This window comes from Plectropomus leopardus, chromosome 7 (genome assembly GCF_026936395.1).
Source record: "Plectropomus leopardus strain MGB_pleo_1.0 chromosome 7, ASM2693639v1, whole genome shotgun sequence".
NCBI lineage: Eukaryota > Metazoa > Chordata > Actinopteri > Perciformes > Serranidae > Plectropomus > Plectropomus leopardus.
In genome coordinates this window covers 19,041,843-19,065,097 of record NC_142182.1, presented here as the reverse complement: position 1 = coordinate 19,065,097, position 23,255 = coordinate 19,041,843, and the positions used below count along the sequence as shown (strand labels likewise).

At 38.2% G+C, this 23,255-nt stretch overlaps 1 protein-coding gene across 1 annotated transcript; it reads right to left on the bottom strand.

Moving 5' to 3' along the window:
- Window positions 1-1,203: 1,203 nt before the first annotated feature.
- rspry1 (ring finger and SPRY domain containing 1) lies at window positions 1,204-22,562 on the bottom strand. The gene is made up of 15 exons (XM_088080130.1): window positions 22,164-22,562; window positions 20,727-21,351; window positions 17,843-17,895; window positions 14,094-14,206; window positions 12,000-12,126; window positions 11,456-11,514; window positions 9,461-9,527; window positions 8,870-9,001; window positions 8,645-8,760; window positions 7,580-7,723; window positions 7,377-7,488; window positions 6,997-7,099; window positions 6,621-6,773; window positions 5,119-5,223; window positions 1,204-4,266 (listed from the first exon to the last, which is right to left on the bottom strand). Exons 2-15 carry the CDS (start codon window positions 21,122-21,124, stop codon window positions 4,170-4,172), a joined length of 1,779 nt encoding a protein of 592 aa, XP_087936256.1. The 5' UTR covers window positions 21,125-21,351; window positions 22,164-22,562; the 3' UTR covers window positions 1,204-4,169.
- Window positions 22,563-23,255: the final 693 nt, after the last annotated feature.

The window sequence follows — 23,255 nt, the reverse complement described above, 5'->3', positions numbered from 1 at the left end:
AAATCCCCCTGCTTCTTGTGCTGGTCTTTCACACAAATGTGAGTAAATAATTATTCCCAAATCTTTTTTGGCATTCGTCATTAAATTACCCTATGAAACCTGGGGAAATTGGCTTGATTTCTTTAAAAAAGCACTGGAAGATAAAGACTATGAGCAACTTAAGAGGTAATGACCCAGAAATTAGCTAGGGATCAGTAGAAAGTACAAGAAAACTACCTGAAAACTATCATAAAATAAATACACACCCCAAAACGAGGGAAGCACTTCAAATAAATTCTTAAGCACTGGGGACATAGTTAGGTGTTTTTTTTTATTATTATTTATTTGGCTTATGGGAGAACATTCAACTTTAAATGGTTGCCTGTTAAATTTATTTTAAATACCCTCAGAACCCTCAAACTGGTTTAAGGGCACATTTTCTTGAAAAATCTCCAAAATCACACTATTTATCAAAGCCAGAAACTGTGAACTATGGTTATTTATAGTAGAGGGCGGGCCATGCATTTTCCCCCAGTTACTCAAGGAGGCTAAAGGAAAAGTGTTTGTAGCTCCAGGGAGGGTCTGAATGAAAGAAAAGAAAAAGAGAAGAAGTCACACCACAGCCAACCCCCTTTTTCTGATAAAATAATAAAGTACAGTTCGTAATCACTCAGGTGTTTTTTTAACCCTTTGAAACCTGAGAGAATTGTCTTGATTTCTTTCAAAAACATTGGAGGATGGCAAGGAGCAGCTTGACAAGAAATTCCCCTAAAAATTAGTTAAAAAAAAAAACAACCTAAAAATGAGCAAAACAGAGAGTAAAAGAAATGACCCAAATAAAGTGCTAAAAAATCATATATTCTGTAACATATTTTGAAAATATAATTCTAACAATCATAAATATAATTTCTGGACATTTTTCCCCCTTTTTGATAATTTTCTATTATCTCTCTCTCTTTCCTTTGTTAACATGCATTTTCAGGCTGTCGTCCCCGTTTAATAAGGATTTAATTAAATTTAACCAATTCTTTACCATCTTCCTGTTTATGAAGAGAATTAAACCTATTTTTTGAAACCAAGGTTTCACAACTTAAAATACTTAAAGGCATCTGAATGCAGCACAGGAAAAAACACTGATGTCCATCCAGGTTTCAAAGGGTCACACAAAATAAATTTTTAGATGTAAATAAACACAACTCAGTCAAACAAAAAAAGAAAAAAAAATCACATCAACATACATTTATTACAAATAACACAATCCAGGAAACAACAATTCTTCAATCACATCTTTGGGAACTCTGGGGGTAAAATTTTCTTTATAGATGTTTTAAATACAACCCACAACTTATTCTTTACAGTCCTGAACTTCATCTCCAACTGTAGAGACAAACGTATAATTTCTCTCACCTGCATGTACAGTTTAAGGTGCTCCAGGAAATACAAGATAGCAAACAGTAACCGACCAGCCTTTTGTCCGACAGAGATGCATGTTACCTTTTTGATATAATTCCAGCATAGTCTGAATTATTCAGAGAGATCCTGTTCAAGCAGTCTGGTGGAGTAGTAACTTTTCCATAAACAATTTGACCAAAATGTGATTTGAAATGTCGCTGATTAGTTTTAATTCTACTTGAATCACAATCCCTCCTATTTTGTCACCTGTTTCAAAAATACAAATGTTTTCAGTCAACCCAGAGATGCTTCAAGTAAAGGATAGACAGAAAGATGAACAGAAAACACGAGGTTCTTATAAAGACCGACAGAGAAAGACGAAGAAATGGCTAGATGAGAGCAGAGGCGTGCTGTTGTATAAAGCACAAAGAGGGAAAACACATTTGACTCAGTCTGAAAGGAAACGCTTCCAATCTGACAAAGTTGTTTTGGCAAGATCAGTTCTGTATGCTGTGTTTTGTAGCAACATGTTTTTTTCTGTACTGAGCCCACACTCTTTGGGTCATTTCACTGTGTTGTGGGTGGTTTCTTTGCTAATTCATGTAAAATGTTGAACTGTCAAATTAAACCCACAAAATCACAAAATATTAAGAGTGATCCTGGGATGTTTAGTAAACTGATATTAAAGAAAAACAATTCACTTAAAACATGTCACATTTGTTTGAACAATTTAATAATCGGCTAAAACAACACTGTCAATCAACAAAACCTGTTGTACCTCTCAGCCAAGTTACTACATCAGCAGTCACCATAATTTATAATACAAAATCAAATCACATCTTGAGGATTGAAAATAGTCGTCTTAATACAGACGCATGTGTTTGTCAATACAAACAAAAATTAAGACATGTTTACTCATGCTGCCCCTCAGTTCAGTCTGACTCATGGTGGAGCTGCATTAGCACTTATGATCGGGGAGAAAACGTGTGATTTCACTTACAGATTCATTTTCTGTAAATTCTAATCACTGCATTTTTGTTGTTGAGGTTGTTACATACATAACTGAGACTGAGGAACGATCAACATCTTAAGACGATAAAGCACAGAAAGCAGCGGGGTCAGCCATGCTTAAAACATCAGTCACTTCAGATTCAAGTCATTTTTTCTACGGGTTGTAAAACAAAAATCTTGTAATTAACGTTCTCGGTCATGTGACAGCTGATTGGATTTTTATTTGCTTCCTGTAAATCAAATCACAAAACTGAACTCTTGGAAAAATTCTGCATCTTTAAAGGACTAGTGTGTTAGATTTAGGGGGATATATTTGCAGAAATGGAACATAACATAATAAGTTTTCTTTAGTGTATAATCACATGAAATAAAAATCGGTTTTTTTTCTCCTTACCTTAAATAAGCGGTTTATATCTACATGGAGCGCAGGTCCCTGGTTTATGGAGACTGACATGTCGCCATGTTTCTACAGTAGCCAAGAACAGTCAAACCAAACTTCATGTTAGCATGTGTTGGATTAGCCACCTGCCGTGACCTGCCAACTTGCGTCAGAAATACTCTATTTTTAAAGTGAAACTACTTTATTTGGCTTTTAGTCAGTTTAAACCACAGTTTGTTTGTTTTGGTGAGAGAGATCTCTTCGGATAATTCAGCTCACAGTAAAAACCTCCTGAACGTCTGGATCAGAGAAAGGTGAGCACACATTAACTTTTAGAAAGTGGGTAAGCATGTTGAGGGTGAGCAGTCTGTCGCAGAGACGCCAAACTGACTGCAGATACACTGACTTTAACATGAAACTGCTTTATTTAGTGTTTTTATCTGTTTTAATCACCTGGTTTGTTTATTTTGGAGAGGAGGAGACCTCTGCGGATAATTCGGCCCGATTAAAAAAAAAAACAAAAAAAAACCTAAAATGAATTCTAGCCGGGACAAGTTTTAGCCGGTTGCAATTCCCTGCTTGACGCCACTAAATCCCCCTAAATGTTACACACTTTACCTTTAAAGCTTTCTGTCATCGAAAGACAAATATGAAATTTTACCCAAAGATGTATTTTCTTTCCTGAAGGCAAACCCTACCAGTGGGCGATCAATCAGTACAGACAGTGAAGCTGACCAAAAATAGATATAACTTTGAGAGAAGAGAATCAAAATGCTACCTCGAGAACACATAATATCGCATATCTTTTCCCCAAAACATGAAAGTGAGATTCGTCTCAAATGTATCTGTACCTTGGGTTTAACACTGTACTACAGGCTGTGTTCTTTTCTGCTACACAGCCCTTTCAGACCTGCAGACGTGTGCATGACGATGATGGGATTAAATAGTCGTAGCCTCTGGGCTGAAAGCGCAGTGGGATCCTCGTATCATAGAAAGGATGTCTGATAACTACGCAGGGGTTTGCAGATGAGAGGTTGGTTCCGGTCTGTAATCTCGTTAAATTGTTTCTGCTCTTTTTGTCTCACGCTGTTGGTAGAAAGTCGACAATTCTTGGCCCAGCTTCTGCAGTGAGTTGTCAGAAGGATACAAAAGAGGAGATGTTGGTAAATGGTAGAAAGCTCCTGGGGATCCTGCTGTGGTTTTAATTCCCCTCCTCTCATCTCCTCTTTTTCTTCTCTCCACCCCTCCATCGTCGCCTCCTCTTACCACAAGTCACAGTTGTGGTATCATCACTACACTGTGGCACTGTCCTCGCAGTCCTGCTGGGTGAGAGGGGATTAGAGGAGGAGGAGGAGGACGCTGTCGGGCTTGTGTGTCTCTCCTTGTTGGAGAAGGGGCAGGAGGTTTGTCAGGAGACGTGTGCAATGAGTCTGACGCGAGTCTGGATGTCCTGGCGGCACAGGGGGCACGTCTCTAACTGTAAGGCACACTCCATACACATACCACTGGAGGAAGACAGGACATAAAAGGAAGATTTTGTTCAGGGCCCCTACAGTTAAAGACAAGTTAAATTTAAGACTTTTTAAGACTTTTTTATGCTACTCTGAAACAAATTTAAGACCAATTTCAAAATAACAAAAATTTAAGAAAAAAAACACATTAATTACTTACATTTAGGAACAATTTTGTCCAAATATTTGTGGTAACATAAAAGCAACTTTTTGGGTCATGTTGAAAAAAAGTTAAAAAAAAAAAAATTAAAAAAGAAATATAAATAAATCCTTCTCAAGTGGAACACATGGGAAACATGTTTTATTATAAAAGTATCCATTTGGTTTGCCTTTTTGGGGAAAAAACCCCCAAAACTTTTTAATTTATCATCTGATTGGATGTGGTACATGTGTTGTTAGTTTCTCTATTCTTATATCCATGATGGTTTTTCAAGAGGAATTCCGGTAATTTTAAAAGTTAATTAATAATCATTTTGAGATTTTACAACACAATGTCAGAAAAAAAATACAGTTTTTTGTTATTATTTTTAAGGCTTTTGACAGATCAATTTAAGACATTTTAATACTAATTTAGGACATATTTTGATTGTTTATTTTATTGTTCTTTATTGTTTTATTTTTCATGCCTTTTAGGTCTTTTTAAGGATCTGCAGGAAGCCTGAAGTCGAGAAAATGCTCGACTTCTGTCGAGCATTTTCTATGAATGGATAATCCATTCATAGAAAATGCTCGACAGAAGTCTAACATCCTTCATAAGACAAGCTACTCTCAAAGATATTCTATATAAATATTTGACCTACAGTTTGGGTATTTTGGAACGTAGAAGCATTGTTTGTGCACACATACCCGTGTCCACAGGGCCGCAGCTCTGTGTCAGCCATGACGTCACAACACAGCGTGCAGCAGTTGTCCCGGATGCTAACCTGCTTAAGTAAGGCCAGACGCCGGTGTCTGTGAAACACGTAAACACATAAACAAAACAAACAAACACATACAAAAGAAGATTAATATTTCCATTAAAAGGACATGTATTTAAAGCAGTTTTCTTCTGTGTAGAGATGACAACTTAACACTGCACATTGCTAGGATGTACATGTAATGTGGCAAGTCTGTGTGAATAACTTTCAACCTGTTCTTCCTCAGAAAAGAAACACTGGCCTTAGATGTTCTTTTTAAGTCGTTATCATGTTGGAAGAGCGCACAGCGTCCTAGAGCACAGAGCATTGAGTCCCAGTAGTCTCTGCCTTTATCAACATGGCAAATGCTAGACAGGCTTTTTAGTGCATGAGCTTCAGCAGTGGCGTCCTTCATGGACGACACCCATGCATACCACGCCTCTGCAGAGTACGTCGTATTGTGTCATGGGAAACACTCACTGCAGTTTGACTTTCTAATGCTTCAGCTAATTGTGATGTTTGCCAATTTTCTTCAGCTCTTCTCACCACAAGATGCTCATATCGAGGTGTTGACTTCCATAGACGGCCTGGATGTCTCAGCAAGCTTCCCACAAGTACATCCTTTTTGAATTTTTGGATTTCACTTTTGCTTCTGTATCCTAGCTTTTAGCAAAACTTTACTAATTTTACTTTAACTTTTTTTGTGTAAAGAAATTGTCCTCTTTCTCAAATCTAGTGACACTCATCTTCGATGCGGTGCTGTTTTATCACCTTTGAGTAGGAGTGGATTTTCTCGGAAATACCATCCTTAACTGTCAATTGTCTGGTGGCCACGTGTGTGATGGTTGATTAGACACATCTGTTGGTCATTACCTGTTGAATTTATCAGGTTTTACTCCTATGACGTTCATTGGGGTGTGCTCATTTTTGCACAGTAATCTTGACTCATTTTGTTTGAGAACTCCCAATGTTGTTTCTGAAACTGACGAATCTCAATTAAGCAATACACCAGATTTACACAAATACTTTATTTTATGGGATCCCGTGTAAAGTTTTAATTCTAAAGGGAGATTGTTGTTTTTCTGAGAAATCCGTTGCTCATATATTGTGATCACTGTAAGTGTCTGTTCATATCATTATCAGTGTTAATAAAGCCCATTAACATCATTACATTTACAAAAAGTCTAAAGAGAAGCTTTAATGTGGCCAACAAATTAACAAGTGATGAAAATACTTCATAGAGACACCCCTAAAGATGAGTCATGTTTGTATTGTGCCATACCTACGTGTTGGATGCTGTGTATAAACAAATGATTCACTAGTCAGAGGACAGCTGGTTAGGAAAATAAATTGCAAACTGCCTTTACAAATTCTCAGAGCGTAGTCTATTTCAGACACTGACATAAAAAAATCACTTTAAGGACTGGTGTTATTATTATTTTTTTTTTTTACCTGGGTAGGATGATCTTTTCACTGGGCAGCAGTGAGGCAAAGTCGTTGAAGGTGCTGAACTTCACGGAGGGTGGGTGACGGAAAGGCTTGGCCCCAAAGTTAAACTCACACTGCTGGTACGACATAAAGCTGGCTGCCGCAAAGAAACCGGACCTGACGGACAAAAAGGTGAAGGAAAGAAGGGGTTAATATGAGAAAGGGACAGTAGAAAGAAGAGCAAAATACAAAGAAAAGAAGGGAGCAAGGAAGTGAAAAAGGAAGGACAGAGAGAGAGAGAGGAAGAAGGTATGAGAGAACAACCACTGAAACAGTCACAGAACAAAAAACAAAGAAAAAGCGACAGACATTACGGAGGGGACTGCATGTGTGGACTTACGTGGCTGAGGAAAAGACCTGTTTCTCTGGCGGCAGCTGATGTCCATTCAGATAGAAAATCATCTGCTTCTTGCTGAGGTCCAACAGGAAGCCGATGGCATCTCCTAAACAGGACACAGTAGAATAAAGTGTTGGCATGTTGTTGTTACTATTATCCGATGCTCAGTGTGGGAGGTAAATCAGAGCCTGAATGCAGGCAGTGACAGCAGCGTGTGGGTGCTTAAATTCACAAAACACTCCAGAGACAATAAAAACAATAAAGTGATTTCTAAATAAATGAGTCTGACATTTAAAGACATTGTGTCCCCTCCTACTGTTCAGACCGAAAATGAACTTGTGTGGCTGAGGAAAAAAAAGTATTCTGGACTCTGTGTTGCATACCCTCCTTCCAGCAGGGGTGAGAGTGAGGTTTACTGCGAGCGTTGTACCAGATGAGCTGCCTGCAGCCATCATACGCACATGAGTATTCATCGTCTCCTATCCCATAACCCTCCTGTAACACACACAAACAAAACCTTAAAGTAAAAGACTGCAGAAAACAGAATGTGGAAAAGCTGAACAGTACAGACACTGAAGATGCTTACATGGTTGAGGAACTTGCTGTCCTTGGTGGCCCATCCGATCTGCATCACGCCTGATGTAATGACCGTCACCTCGTAGTACCAAACGCCTGAATCCACACAGAATGTACAACGCACGCTCTCAAAGGACGAGGCGTCACATCGTGCCTGAGGAGGGAAGCAAAGGGAGAAAAAACGCTCCGATTTTATCAGTTCAATTTCAATTTTATTTATAAAGCCTATTATCACAAAACACGGTTCACCTCAGAGGGCTTTACAAACACACTTTTTATAAACACACTTGTGAAAAACATTTCATCAGGCTAATGAGTACAAACCGAATCACATTACTAATTTACAATAACTTCGAGTAGAAAACCCCTGCGTCACTTAGATATAATTACAGCAAACTCTCCCTTAATTGATTAGTTCAAAGCCTCCTAAAAACGTAGCACCTAAAAAAACCTGTATCAGTTTAAGTTTACGCTATGTTTAGAATCTTTTTTCAAGAGCTTTACCTTGAAGGCAGCCTATATCGACTGAGATTTGAAGCTGTTATATCAAAAACACCTTACTCCATTGAGAAAAACAGTCGATTCACCCCACTGAAAGGCAGAGTTGCTGCTTTGATCAGCTATTGTGTAAGGTATAGCAGAGCAAATATTCAAATATACCGTACATTTACACTGATATTGATTTTTTTAAGGTGTCTAAAATATGTTTAGCTGCCGTCCTATCCACAGCAGTACATTGCTTAACTTCCGTGTTGGTAGCTTTGGTTAATCAAAGACGTTAGCGACAGAGTTTATAAAATAAGCACAACAGAAACGTTAGATAGGTCAGACCACATTGTTTAACTCTATGTCTTTATACATTACAGTTACGACTGAAGATGACAACAGAAATAAACAAGTTTGGGAAATGTACATATCTCTGCTATTCAAAACAGCCAGTTTTCTACCCAGAAGTGACTTTTGTCGTTAATTTCATAGCGCAACGATAACGTCATGGTGATTCGGTCCATAAAGTATTAAAATCACAATGCTGGATCTGTGACTGATCACATGTGCAGCTATAAATTAGACTAACCTCCAATCCAGTAGGGGAGATCTTTAGGTACTCGCTGACGTCGTTGCTATTGAGCATGGCGTTGATGTTAGTGAGGTTGACCTTCTCGTAGGTAAACTGACGACCTTCCTTTAGGACTGTTTGGAGAATAAGAGGAAACATTACATTACTTTGTTTAGTGACTGTAGCATGTGTTCCTACACAAATATATAACGTTAAAAAAAACTAAAACGAAGGGCTACTCACACAAATTGTCGAGGCTCCACTGTGAGCAGAAGCCAACCTGCCTCTTCAGGTAGTCAGGATTCTCTGCCCACGACTCCAAAACAGCGAGTCGATTGCTGATGCACGACTCAGACACCGTCAGCTTGTTCTCACCTGAGGGAAAGAAGATGTTACCGAGCATGTGTGTTAAAATAGTGTAAAAATAAATCAATGTCAGGGATGAAAGTGACCTCACTGAAATATGTTTTCTTGAGGGGACTTTAAAGACTTGTAGAGCACAAAGTGGAGTTTTAGAGAACTGAAATGTTTGACATAATTTTACATGCAATGCAATTCAGCAATTCAAATATTGGTTTAGAAGTAAATAGGAGAAACTGTTGAAACGGCACATCTTTGTGTCTACCTCACAGCAACATATTTCATATGCAAAGGCAGACAAATCAACAACAGAGAATCAGTAAAAAGCAAAAGTTACGACACTGGATATGCCTTGTTGCCCGTTCTTTTGATAAAGAACACTTTCTGCATCATTTTGGTGCTCTTCTGTAAGGAGGTCACAGGGTTTCACCCATCTTATCATGAATCTTTAATATGAACAGTGAGTGAACCTACTGGTTTGGGAGAACTTCTCCAAAGCGATGAGAGCAAACAGCATGACAGTAGGGTGGGCCTCAGAGCTCTGGAGGGAGATTTACAGAAAAGCAAGAAAAGTGTACAGTTTGTGCTCTCATTCAGGTTATTATTTGACATAGACCATAACATTTTACTTCATGCTTAAATACAATTACAATACACACATACATACTATATGCACATCATATAACTATTCTTTTATTTTCTTATTTTGAATAGTTTTTATTGATTTGGTGTTTAATTTCAAATAGTTTTTTGATGGCTTTAGTTTTTCATTTCAAATGTTTTTGATTTTTTTTTTAATTGCTAGTGCTTTTATTGAGTTTTTTTAAACTTTCAAATAACATTTTATTGATATTTTTAAATTAGAAATATTTTTTATTGAGTTTGCGGTCGATGGATGGATAGATAATTTGTAGTGATTCTGAGCGCTTTGCAGTTTAGGGATGAGGTGACACAGTTAGATAGATTGGGGACAGAAATATAAAAGTTACCAAAAGACATGACAGCCTAAACACTGTACATGGAAACAGTATGCTGCCCATCTTACATACATGTATTACCTGCATTTATAATGTAAACAGAATAAACAAATCATTGGGTAGAGATGTGTGGGGCTATTTAAATAAAAGTGCATCAAATTTGTTTGCATAATAGTCTTCAAAAATGGTGCCAAGTGTATTAAAAGCTTTCATAGGAACCCTCGGCTGTGCACTGTGGACTGTTTTTTTGGTTGCGAACTGACATAAATCCAGTGTGACTAAGATGGAGGGGCGGGGGATTTCCAACTAAGAAGAATAAGCTGACACGCTGGTAATGCTGAGAATGCCTTTAGATCTGATTGATGTCTGGATATCCCACAGTTGCTAGGGGCAACCCCAAATGTTGTGATAATAGGATCTGGGTCAAACTTCTTTTTTTTTCTTTTCATATTTAAGAGAATGTGCTAAATATCAACAAACAGACTCTGTTTAAAACACATAGTCTAAAGTCAACTGACAGCATCTGATGCACTTTGGGTCAGAACCAGGATACGTCTGAGCCAGTTTGGCTTTACAGAGGTGCAACAATCGGTGTCTGACACAGACACAGACAGAGGATGTGTGTTTTCTGTTATAAATTCATTCAATTCATAAATTCTCACTAGAGACAGGACTGAATTGGGAAAAGCTCCTAGGTTCTCTGCAGCTACAGCACCGGACAATTTGCAAAAGGATTTTAAGCTTCAAGAACCGGTGACCTTGAACGAGTTTAAAACCATAATGAAATCTATGGAGCTGAGGCTGTCCGTGTGCAACTGTTTTTTTTTGATTGTTTTATTTCATTAATCTTTGCGTTTTAATGTGAATATTATTTGTTGTTGAAGCTCTGTTGGTGCTAATCTTGGCCAGGTCTCTCCTTGTCAATCTTTAATCTCAGTGGGATAAACAAGGTTAAAAAATGTTGAATAAAAAAATAAAATGAAAGCAAAAATTCTATCCAAAATCTTCCTCAGTTACAACAACTTTTTTTTGTTTTTTAAAATACTTTTTGGGCTTTTTGCCTTTATTCACAGAACAGTGACAGCATGAAAGAGGGAATGAGAGGACATGACAGCAAAGGGCTGAGGTTGGTTCATCTGATGCATACTCATGACTTAACTCTGCATTTACACAGTCAATCTCATCTTATCTTTAAAAAGCATGAAGGAGGATACAAAACATATCTTTCATGGCGATGTTAGGGTAAAGGCTTTTTAAATTTAAAATTAGCTCAGTACTGCACGAAAAATGATGACCCTCCCAACACAACATCCACCAATAACATGCCATGAAAAAAAATAAAAAGTTACATCTTTTTAAAAAATTTATCACAGACATGCAGACTATGACCATGAGAGAGAGAGAGAGAGAGAGAGTGATTGTGTGTGTGTGTGTGTGTGTGTGTGTGTGTGTGTGTGTGTGTGTGTGTGTGTGTGTGTTTGTGTTTTCTCACCAGACTCTCTAGAAGGTACTCAAGGGTTCCAGGACTCAACAATCCAATACTAGCCGGACCTAAAAAAAAAAACCCAAAACAAAGAAATATTAGGACACTGTGTAAATTATCACAAGTATTTAAACCTCTGTGTTTAGAACGGGACTATTTACTGGCTTTGTGACGAGCTGCATGTTGAGTGCAAGAATATTCAGTGACTGAGCTAAACCATCCTGACCATTTACTATACCACCAAACTGCACATTAAGACACAAAAACAACATCCGTGCCTCTGTCATACTCTGCTTTAGTAGTAAAAAAAATAGTAAAATAACCCCCAAACAAACTCTTTAATAGAAGATTAGCAATTGAGAAAAAGTTAATATTAAGTTTTTTGCAAGTTGATAAACATGGAGACTTTCTGTGTCCTGTTAGCAGTTATTTGCAGTGAGCTTGAATTTTAAGTTCATAGCGAGCAGGTAATGGACGCAGCATGGATGCAGTAAAGAGCAAGACTATTGACTCGAGGATTAAAAAAATCACATATGTAAATGTGGGAGCGTACCAGCCAGTTTCTCTGCCAGGCATCCAAGGACAGCTGTGGTGTTTCTGTGTTTAGCTGGGTTTAGTGCGTCCTGTCGTGCTACAGCCGAACTCAGACTCAACATGTCGGACAGTTTCTGGAGAGCATCCTGGAGAGAGGAGACAGACCAAGTTTACTCCGATGAAAGTCAAAAACACATCATTTCTACCAAACAATACAAAAAGGTAAAGAGGGAGGAAGATGAATTATTAAAAGTTCAGTCACAATGGGCCTCATTGTACTGAATGATGAATCCCACTTGATCAAAAGTCACCTATTAGCACAGGTAACATCCCCTAAACACTTTATATGGGCAGGTTTTGTGCCGCGTGCAGAGACTCTAGCAAATGGAAAGATGCTATCAATCGATGTAAGTCTACTGTTAAATATACTAAACAAAGTGAATGTAATTTCAGGGAAATGTATTGAATAATTACAAATGAACGTATGCAGGCAAAAAGGCTTAAATCAATTCAATAAATTAAAATAATTAAAATAATCAAAAGGAAAAGCAGCAAGTTCTCATACATACAGTATATATGAGACTGAAGCCATGAAATATTTTTTGCATGAAAAATGTCTTGAAAGATTAGAAAAATGTAGTTGCCAATTCATTTTCTAATTAATCAACTATTTGTTTTAGCTACACTTGTATACTTTCATGTAGTTCTTAATTTGTAAAGTAGTTAACTAATAACAGTAATAGAGTGAAAGTTATAGTATTTCCCTCTGAAATTTAGTGAAGTAGAAGTGGAAAGCGCCATGAGCTTAAAATACTTAAGTGACATAACAGTTCCTCATATTTGTACTTTAGTGCAGTACTTGAGCAAATGTACTTAGTTACACTCCTGCACTGTTTAGCAGAGGGACGCACAGTAACTGAAATTACAGTAATTGGTATCAATGCACCCAAGTACAGTATATTTCTTTGGCCCTGAAATGTAATAGTCCAGTCATTATGATTACTGTGAAACATCATCAAAATTTGATTAAATGATATTCATGAATTTTTTTAAAATGTTTCTCAAATGTAAAACTTTTTAGATGTTTTCCTATTATCTTGGGAAGACTGCTCTGAACCACTCATAATTTATTTAAGATTTATCTAAGAGAACAGAAAAAATAAGAAAACATTGGTGAATCCAAAAAATCAATAGATACTAACAAAACAAGAACAAATCCTAGATACAAGCAAAAATGAGAAAAAATGTGTTCATGTATAGTTTCTTGCTTTAGGCCTTTTGTTCCCAAATCCATGACAATACAATATGAGGTAATAGAGTGAAGGGGTGACAAAGTACAGATACTGCTGGAGGAGAAAGAAAGAGGGGATTCACTAGACCAACAGCTGGAGAAAGCAAACCACATCATTAAATCAAATTGACTTTATTAACACGGACACGCTGTCACCGATGCAGCAGACAATATCATACAACTGCCGCTGAGCTGCAGTGCCAACAGTGTCATACTTGTAATGCTACTTCATACGCACCAACTGCAAGCAAGGAGTGTTTTTTCCCCTGCTTTTTACCTGCTGTGTGTTTGAAGCTTTACGTTTTAGACTTTAAACCTGCAAAATATGTTTGGTTAAGTGGAGCACATTTCTGTTGAATAATTAAAAAAGAGTAAGGAGTTCATACTGTTCAGTGTCATCGTATGTCCTTTGTCCTCAGGTTACTTTGGACTGGGAAGCAGGGGGTCCTAACCAGATTTTGTTTGTCCAAAGGGGGGGAAAAGGAGGTGGTTTGAGAGGGGGTGGAACGCAGAGGCCAAATGAAAACATGATAATACTAGCCAGTTCCTGGAAGGTGTTAAAAATCAAATACCACAGCATTTCACTAATCATGGGTGGCAGAGATGTCACAGTGTACATACAATCACCAAAATACAGAAGAAGTCATGGGACAGAGGAAGACAAAGATTGGTTTTCTGATTGAAGCTGCAGAGGCAAACAGAGGGGCCCCCGCTGTGTCAGGCTTTGCTCAGTTCTAGGGTAGGAAATTTCTAGGTAAAGGGTCAGATTATTTTAAAAGCATTACCTCAAATGACTGTCTGTGCCACACATAACCTACTAACCTTGGTGGGCAGGGGACACTCGTCCAATAGGAGGGTGATCACTGCAGGGCCAAGCGGATCGTCCAATGGGATCACTCGAATCAGAGACTGGACAACCTCCAGCCAACCGTCATCTGGGGACGAAGAGAGGAAAAGATTAATTTGAGACTCAGTGGACTGAAGTTATCTGCCAATCCAGATGTTTCTCCCCCTTTAGGGCTGTCCCGATCGGAAGGATGAGTATCAGGCCTGATCAACACATTTGTTTTTGATTGGGATTCGTTATTTTGAGCACGTGCTGCTCCTGCTCCTATGTTTACGTCCACTGTCACACTGGCGCCCTAAATGGACAGCACAATTTTCAGATATTTAGGTTTTATTGTAATGCAGCTTCTCCAAGTAGTAGAAACAGATTTTTCTGTTCATGTTCAATTAAAGCTGCTACACCACTTTAAGTGAAACTGAAAATTTTGTTTATCATTTTTTGTGAACTAGTTTTGCTATAATGCTGTAATAAGCGGAACTATGACAGGTTTTTTGTTGTTGCTGTGATGGTAAATGTTAAAGTTCAGCTATCATACTACTTTAAAGAGGAATTGTGATTATATTAATCATTCATTGTGTTCTGTACATTCATTATGCTGCAGTAAGTGGATTTAAGAGCATGTGTCTTGAGACACATTTTAGTTTGTTTACTTTGTAATTTTGATGAAAAAACAAATGCTGCACTAAGTGAAATTGTGATAGGAGCTATACCAAATATTTTTAGTGCATTTACTTTGTTGTTTTTGTAAGAATAAAATAAAAAAAACCTGTTTGGATGCAGATGTTTTGTCCTGTCTTGCACTGCAGAGTTATTAAACTTTCAAACATATACACTGGATTGATTTAAGTTACTTTAAAGTACTTGAAGTGTGCATTGGGCAGCTGTAATATCCAGGTTAAATACAAGTAACGGATCAGGACTCTGGATCGGCAGATATTCGATATCAAATGACTCAGATTGGGTGCAGTGTTAAAAAGAACTTGATCGGGACATCCCTATCCTCCTTGGTCCCGTTTTGCTCGCTTGTCTGCGCTGTTAATGATTCATTATAATGACACAAACATCATGCAAAAACTCATGAATTGCCATTGTTAGACCAAATTAAACCAGATAACTCGAAGTTAACTGACACGTGCTGAGATCGCTTTGTGAGCCCTGAGATCAGGTGTAGCATTAATACTAAAACATCCATTTCCTGTCCATTAGATGACTCAGTAAGAGAATCTCTCTCTCTAACACTATCACTTATGAAAGAAACAGCCAAATGGCTGATTAATAATGTAATATCATGGCACATGTCAAACAGAAAGTGACTGACTGGCTGGCTGACTGATTTGCCGCTTGGCTGCCTTCAGGGTTCAGTATCTACAAGCCAGTACACGACTTGGCTGTTGTCAAACCACACAACACCGCGCCATGTGAGCATCAAACACCATATGTGCATGACACAAGGTCCAAACACAATTCAAAGTCTAACACACACACAGCATGAGGGCGTCAGTCACCGTATGCACAAGACGGCATGCAAAAACACACAAAAATTAACAGGAGCTTCAAATAGGGACAGACTCAAATAATATCCAGAACTGTCAGTTACAGGCGAACTAGGGCTCAGAAATATATCAGTACTATATCGATATTATATGACACCAGACACTGGCTTCCATTTTGGATAGCATGATACTGTATTACTATTACTATACTAACTATTAAAGCCTTGTGGCTTCAATAGTTGCCATTGTAATCAATGTCTAAATAAGTAATTTGAACGATTTCTTTGTTTTTGTTTGTTTTTTTCGCAAAAACATTTTGCCCAAAATGCTCAAGCCTATGTCAAACTAGGAATATGGCAATTCTGGTACATAATTAATAGCACAAACTAGCAAAAATAACCATCTGCAGCATTCAAAACATAAAAATTTCAATCTTATCTAAACACAAAATCATGACAGTAATGTTAAAATATTGATCATCACATCATGTCTGCAGGGTAACTCGTGACTTGTCCCTTACCCAGGTGATGTAACGCCCCCTTGGGACCGGCCAGAGTGTGGCTGAGAAGTGCTGAGGCAGCAGAATTGTCAGCAGCAGACAGGTGGTGTCTCAGCCTCCTTCAGTGAAGGTGTCTGAGTATGATATCAAGGGCTTCTTTTCAAACCCACCCATCTTCTTTGTGTAGCATTGGTACATCATGGTCCTCAAAACTGTATTTCTTCTTGACGACACCTCAACCCAAACCAAATATGCTCACTGCTAGAGCTTCTTTTGAACAACACACGTTTCAGTTTCTGAAATGTATGTACATATTGTGTTAAGAGTGGTTTGAATGAGGCGTCATAGTGGCTAAATAGGAAAAAGTTTCACAGAACAGAGGAAGAGGACTGCGACTGTCTGCTCCTTACAAAGCTGCTGTAATATCATTGCCTCAGCAGTTCTCAAAAACAACCCACCAGCTCAGCTTGAGGGGGATGGGAAAGCATAATCAGAAGGGACCCGTTTAAAATCCTGGGACTCCTCCCTCATCAGTCAGTGGAAATGATAAATCTTTTGGATAATTTGCACAACCCACATTCCTGTGGGTAGTTTCATTTCAACCTGAAGAAACTCAGTCTGAAGAGTAGCACATGACGAAGAGCAAACCATGAAAAGGTTTTATTGGTTGAGACAACACTGGCCACCTCACCTAATTACTGTTGCTGAGCAGAGCTTATGTTCCTGCAGAGTCCCATTTTCTAACCTCTGATCCTCTCATTTCAAACAAATGAAAGGTGCTTTTAATGCCAGGTTCAGACTACAGAGTCCCTATGTCAGGTTAGGCAATTTTGGAGTCAAAGAATCTTGCCGTGATTTGGCCAACTGTTGTAATAAACCCTGCAAGTCACTCAATTCTACATAACTTCCTACAAATCTTTTACATTAAAAGCCTTTTTAGAAAATTAAGGGATTCTCTCCAACAACAGATAAATAATGCATTGCGTTTGAAATGATGTTGTGAAGCATTACATTTATCAGGGCAAACAGGAGTGGATTAAAAATAAAAATAAAAACATACTCAGTGAATTAGAAAATAAAGGGCCATGTCTGTTTCAAATAAAGCTGGAACCCTCTGCAGTTGTGTTAGGTAAAGGCCTACACACTGTTTGTTAAGTTCATAATTTATTTGTTTACCCAAGCCTTCTCTATTGTGAAGACTTATTTTTTTGCTAGCTCTTTGCTAAAGCCAGTGTTCAGTGCCTCAGCTATTTCGCGCTAGCATTTTTCTGTTTTTATTCTGTGCCGGTAACTTAAGTCCCTAGATGATAAATCAAAAAGGCTGAGGTGCTGCTGCAGCTGTCCCCAGCAGCAGACCTCTCTGTGTTCCTATTGGTCACAGTGACGGCTGTGACAGAAAGAGCTGTGGATGACAACAACAACAACAAAAATAAATAAATAAATAAATCAAACATGCTAGACTTAATGGCGGGATGTTGTGAGGTGTCCCAAACTTGATGCCAGTCGTTGTCTACTATGTAACACTACATGGGATAAAATTATTGTCACTTACAACACTCATTGTTGTTCAAGATGCAAGGCGACATTGTCGGAAAACTGTCTCCGGCTATAACTGGGCTTATATCGTGTAGTCTGAACCCGGCATTACTGACATTGTTCAGGATATTCTGTACTACACAAAGTGTTGTCTAATAAATCCATGCCCACATGTATGTTTTCATTTTTTCCTTACCTGTCTCTGCCATCTCGTGCAAAGTGATCATGGAGTAAGGGGGCTCTTGGTCACTGAAAAGCAAAAGTTTGGACAGAATGTGATAAGCCATTTTTCCTGAATGCTATACATCAAAAACTCTGCTCTGAATTTTGTAGTATATGCATTTATTTATGTGCATACTTTGCACAAACGAAGGCGGTGCTGATTATTCAATCAGCAGATAAATCTAAAGCCTTTATGACACTGAGATTACTGCATCTGAAATGTTATAAACAAATGATTCATGCCTTTGTGTGTTGCTGTGATCACAGTAATGACCATGGACAGTAATGATGATAGACAATAATGTTATTCCACAGAGAGGTTAAAGCAAGCATAAATGATTTACTTCAACTGATGTTGTTTTTGATGCCCCTGCTTTGCTAAAACCTGGTACAATGCATCTCTCCATGTTCTATATTAGGTTTATCTTTTATGTGCACTGTCCGTGTATAAATAAAATTACATTACATTGCTATGACTGTTGCTTGTCATGGCACATCCCAAGCTGAAAACCACTTTCATTTTTACAGCTTTAACTTCAGCAAACATCAGCATCCTCAGATTCCTAACACGCTAAGTAATACTGTAACTGAATTTCCTTCCATTTTTAAGTCAAACTGAACAAATGTTCTGAGATGTACATGCATGGTGCATTCAGGGCTGCCAAAGTACTTAAATTACAGTGGTTCAGCATGTAATATTAACTTGTATTCTAACGAAATGTAATTATACTTTGCTGCATCTTGCAATCACTGTTAAGATATTAAGATCTTGACACACAGATGGTGCACAATTTAAGAGGACCAGCTTCCAAAGTAATCTTATAAGAGGTGCAATTAATATTTGATTTACAATCAATAAATCAGCTGGTTGCTTTTTTGACTGAAAGGATAAAACATTTAGTATGTTTACATGATGTTAGAAAATGTCGAATTATTGCATTAGTCCAACTAAAACTGCACTTTCGAAATACATGTAAACACATTAGTTCAACTAAAATTGTACAAAATCTAATTCCTCGAAGACGGACTAACACAACTAGATAAGGCGGTCTCGAATTGAGCTACTCTCATGTTTCCCTCTCAAGAAGACTTGAACTGGCCTTGGCATTCTGTGCCTGGCTCTGACCCCAAAGTCGAACTGCATAAGTTTGTAGAAGAAAGCCGGGAAAAAACAAATTAGATAAAGGTAAAAAGCAAAGGTTAGAAAACATACAAAATAAACAGCGCCGGAAAGTTATCCATGTTTTCACTGTTTGACATGCAAGCCATTTGCCATTTACAGAACTGACTGATTGCAGAGCACGTTTAAAAAATAATTTCATAATAAAGATAAGTCATGATGTAAAAAAAGTTCTGTTTGTTTTAGTTGTAGTTTAGGGGGAAAACATCAGATACTGTACTTTACTCTGTCAGTGTAGTCTAGGGCACTTTTTTGTCGAAGCTGCAGCCTTTACACTTCTATGTTTTAAGCAAGCTGTTTTGTGATGCTTTTATAACTGACTGCAGTTTAATATTATCTCTAAATTTATGGTGAGAAATCCCGGTTTCCTGGAAAAAGAACAATAGATTTTCCTGTTATACTTGTAGCTGACCACAAGAAAACACAAGCCTCATTTAGACTGCAAGGATGTGCAACACAAATGCCCAAAAGTGAAAAAGTGTTTTGAATGTAGATCTCTTTTTTGATGATAGAAGTTTGATACCGTGGCACTGTTGACCACTCATGTGAGACCTAATCATCACAATCAACATTTCACAACAGCACAGTATGGAGAGCATCTTTTAGCAGCATTCATTGCAGTGTCCCCTCCACACTCCACAATGCTATCCACTCATTTATGTTTCAGCTCATTCTTAAGTTGGTTCACCTGCTGTATTACTGTTAGTTTTCCTACATAATACTTACTAAATAAACTGAATATAGAACACCTTTGTGGTTTTAATGTGTGTGTATTCATACAGTCCCCTTAATGAAAATGTAGAAACACTATACAAACATTTAATAAATGGTTTAAAAAAAAAATTGGTTAAAAACTGGTCATGAACACTAATTTGGGGGACATCAAGTGTTGCTGGCATTGCTGCAGAAAATATTGTAGTGTGCTGTTTGTTCCACATAATTAGACACATGACTTAGTCATCTCCAAGGCGTGACTTTACTGTCTGTACCCACCACTCTTTCAAAAAGTCGTGCATGTAATGTTTGTGCATTCATGACTACAAAACAACCGTCATGCGTGTTGGAAGACATTGACATCTATGAATTTTCTGAGTTTCACCGTGCTTGAGTTTCATGGATTACTTCTGTGATGTGAGTGATCATGGCATTTGATCCTGTAGGAGCCATGAATGTATTTAGGAAGGAAAGAATTTTGAAATATTATTAAGATATGGGATGGTTTATATGTTGGTATTTTTTACGTTTTTGTTGGTGTTTTGGGGGTATTATTCTTTATTAGTTTCATGATTACTGTTATTGGGAGAGTTGGGCCACATGGATATAGGTAGTGACATTCATAATCTGCTTTTTGACTGTGTCGGGTTAATAGGAAAGAGGATGAAGTAGTCATTTTTACTGACCACACTTTGACGGCTGTGATTATTTTGATTATAAGTTTGTGCATGATACAATAAGTTGATTCATTCTCATTGTACTGAATAAATGAATCTACCAAATTTTGCTCCACGTCTAATTCTGATCATTAAGTACTAGAGCATCTCCACGTAAATGGTAATAGTATTTGCTGATGAACTCACAACAGACACCATTACTGGTGTTTATTTTAAACCTGTACAGACCACTCTGACTCTGTTTCCCATCATCTTTATCTTAATATCATTACTCTTATTAAACTTACTTGTCTACAAGTGTCCTGATGACAGCCAATGTGTCCAGCACCAGGCCATCCACATTCTGCTTCTTCCGTCTTGGCTCATGTGGCCCTCGCCCTCGGCGTGGCGGCCTCACTGGGTCCCTGGGTCGACTGCTCCTCGCCTCTCCCGTATCAACACCTACACCGGTGCTGTGATCCACCCGCCTAGCTTGTCCTCGTGTTGCCCTTGACGACCCATGATGATGATCCTCCAAGTCACTATCCTCCCGGCACACACAGCTGTTACCCATGGTTCCTGTGCCAGAGACCACACTGGCAAGGGTCTCCCAGAATGGAGAAAGGGAGTTTGAGGAGGAAAGGAAGAGCAGAACCTGTGCAAGGCTCCTGCAAGCACAAAAAGTGATCCAAGTGGCTACTATCATATCATTTGGAGAGCTTGGTTTCGTGGGATTCTTGTCCCAGTGAGCTGGGTGGGGTCAGCGTGAATGATCATAGTGTTGCCAAGCAGAGATGTGGGCTTGGTTTTAGGAGTGGCAATATAGTGCTGGTTAAATCAAACAGGAGGGGTCAGGTGATGCAACGAAAAAAGCTCTGAACATCATAAGACGACCCAAGACTCAGGTCCAGATCTCACCCAGGGTTCACATGGCTGTGGAAACAACACAGTAGAGAAAAAGTGAAATTCTGCACTTAAAGTTTAAAAGACGTATATCACACACTTAGTCTTTCACATTGGTGTCTTGCATTCCTCAGTGTTATTTATTTGGAAATATATACAGTGCGCACCCACAATGCAAAACAAGAGAATATTTTATCATGACATGTGGCAGCTGAGAAAATTAGAGCCAAATTGGGAAACTGAACTAAACTGAAAACTCGTTGTTGTAGCTGTTTTTATCCCATCTTTCTTTCTTTTCAACTGTTCTGCTTCTTTGAGATGTCATGGTCTTAGGGATGGGTGAGGGAAAAGGGTAATACTATTAATATTGATATCTCACTGACACTGTATGCTATTATTAATTGTTTATGCTTTAGTGTGAATTAAAACATCGAACTAATTAACAACCTGTCGGCAGCAATGCTTAAAACTAGGTGACACACCCTAAGAGAAAAGTATCTACCCTGACAGAAATAAAATTGTGAAAACTCAAGAGGAAGATCAACATTAGCCATGTAGCTGTTTATGTTTCAGTCAAAGTAACTATTACGCTATGTCTATCTGTATCAGTTTCGAGTTGTGTTGTGTATGTAGACGACCACAGTAACAGTTATATCAATAACATCGTGTCCTAATTTACTGAGACATTTTTGTTGACAAATAAGAGATTTCCAGTTAGCTGGTTAGCAAGCTAGCCACCCACCGAGCAGACATTGTAACATTAGCAAATTAAAACCAAGTCTCACAAACTTCTTTCGTTTGTAAGCTATAATGGTTCAATTTAAACCGAAATAAATACTTACGTTGGTATCGCTGGAAAAACGGCAGCGCTCAAACTCAGTCGAGGGAGACCCAAGTATTTAATAACCAGCTACGTTGTTCTGAAGCTAATCAGCTAGCTGTTAGCCCGGTTAGCCGACACTCCTCTGATCCTTCTGTCAAAACTACACAAGTTAGCTAACGTGAGCAGCTCTGAGCTACGCGCGGTACTCCAGCGCCGGTGAAGCCTGGCACCTTTACGAGACCCGTCTGTATCTGCCGACACACCTTTGCTGAACTCTTAAACAGCCCATTCATGTAACGGGCAGCTAAAACCTCGTAAGCATTTTAACGACGCTACACCGCTAGCTGTTTGCTAAGTTCCGTAGCTTTTGCAGCTAAAAGATGGGACATCATCAGCTGTGGCTGCGGAGGCGCGGCTGACGGAGGAGGGAGGAGGAGGGAGGAGGGAGGAGGTCCCTGTATAACAACACAACATAACAGCAGCAGCCGCACTTTTGCCTTTGTCGTAAAATATAACATTACTTTCTCGTCTATCTCATTATCTAGGTGTTCATCCTCATTTATTGATATACAGTGGGAGAAAGCATGGGAGATTTGTGATAAATACTGAATTATTATTATTATTATTATTATTATTATTATTATTATTATTATTATTATTATTATTATTATTATTATTATTACTATTATTATTGTTGTTGTTGTTGATAATAATAATAATAATAATAATTATTATAATAATAAACTGTATTTGTATAGCACCTTTCATACAAGAATTGCAGCCCAACGTGCTTTACAACGAACAAATTACATGCACCAACATTTTTCATGAAAAGACATAGAAGACATAATAAAACCGAAAAGATAGGACACACACACACACACACACACACACACACACACACACACACACACACACACACACACACATGCACGCACATATACGTGTGTGTCCTTTACGTTGTGTAGTAGCTATAATATAATGATATAAAAAATGAATTTTGTTATATTAAAAGTTAATTTTTTCATTCACTAATACAAATTCTGCAAGTTAGACACCTCCTAAGTTTGTATTTATCCTCCTGTAACTGAATTCTCACTTTAAGTCGTTC

Bases quoted from the DNA above. Each gene is read 5' to 3' on its own strand.
- rspry1 (XM_088080130.1), bottom strand. From the start codon at position 21,124: ATGATAGTAGCCACTTGGATCACTTTTTGTGCTTGCAGGAGCCTTGCA. The intron at 12,127-14,093 runs GTTAGTAGGTTA...TCCTCTCTCCAG, and splicing joins AGTGTCCCCTGCCCACCAAG to GATGCTCTCCAGAAACTGTC. The intron at 7,724-8,644 runs GTTAGTCTAATT...TTCCCTCCTCAG, and splicing joins TCTCCCCTACTGGATTGGAG to GCACGATGTGACGCCTCGTC.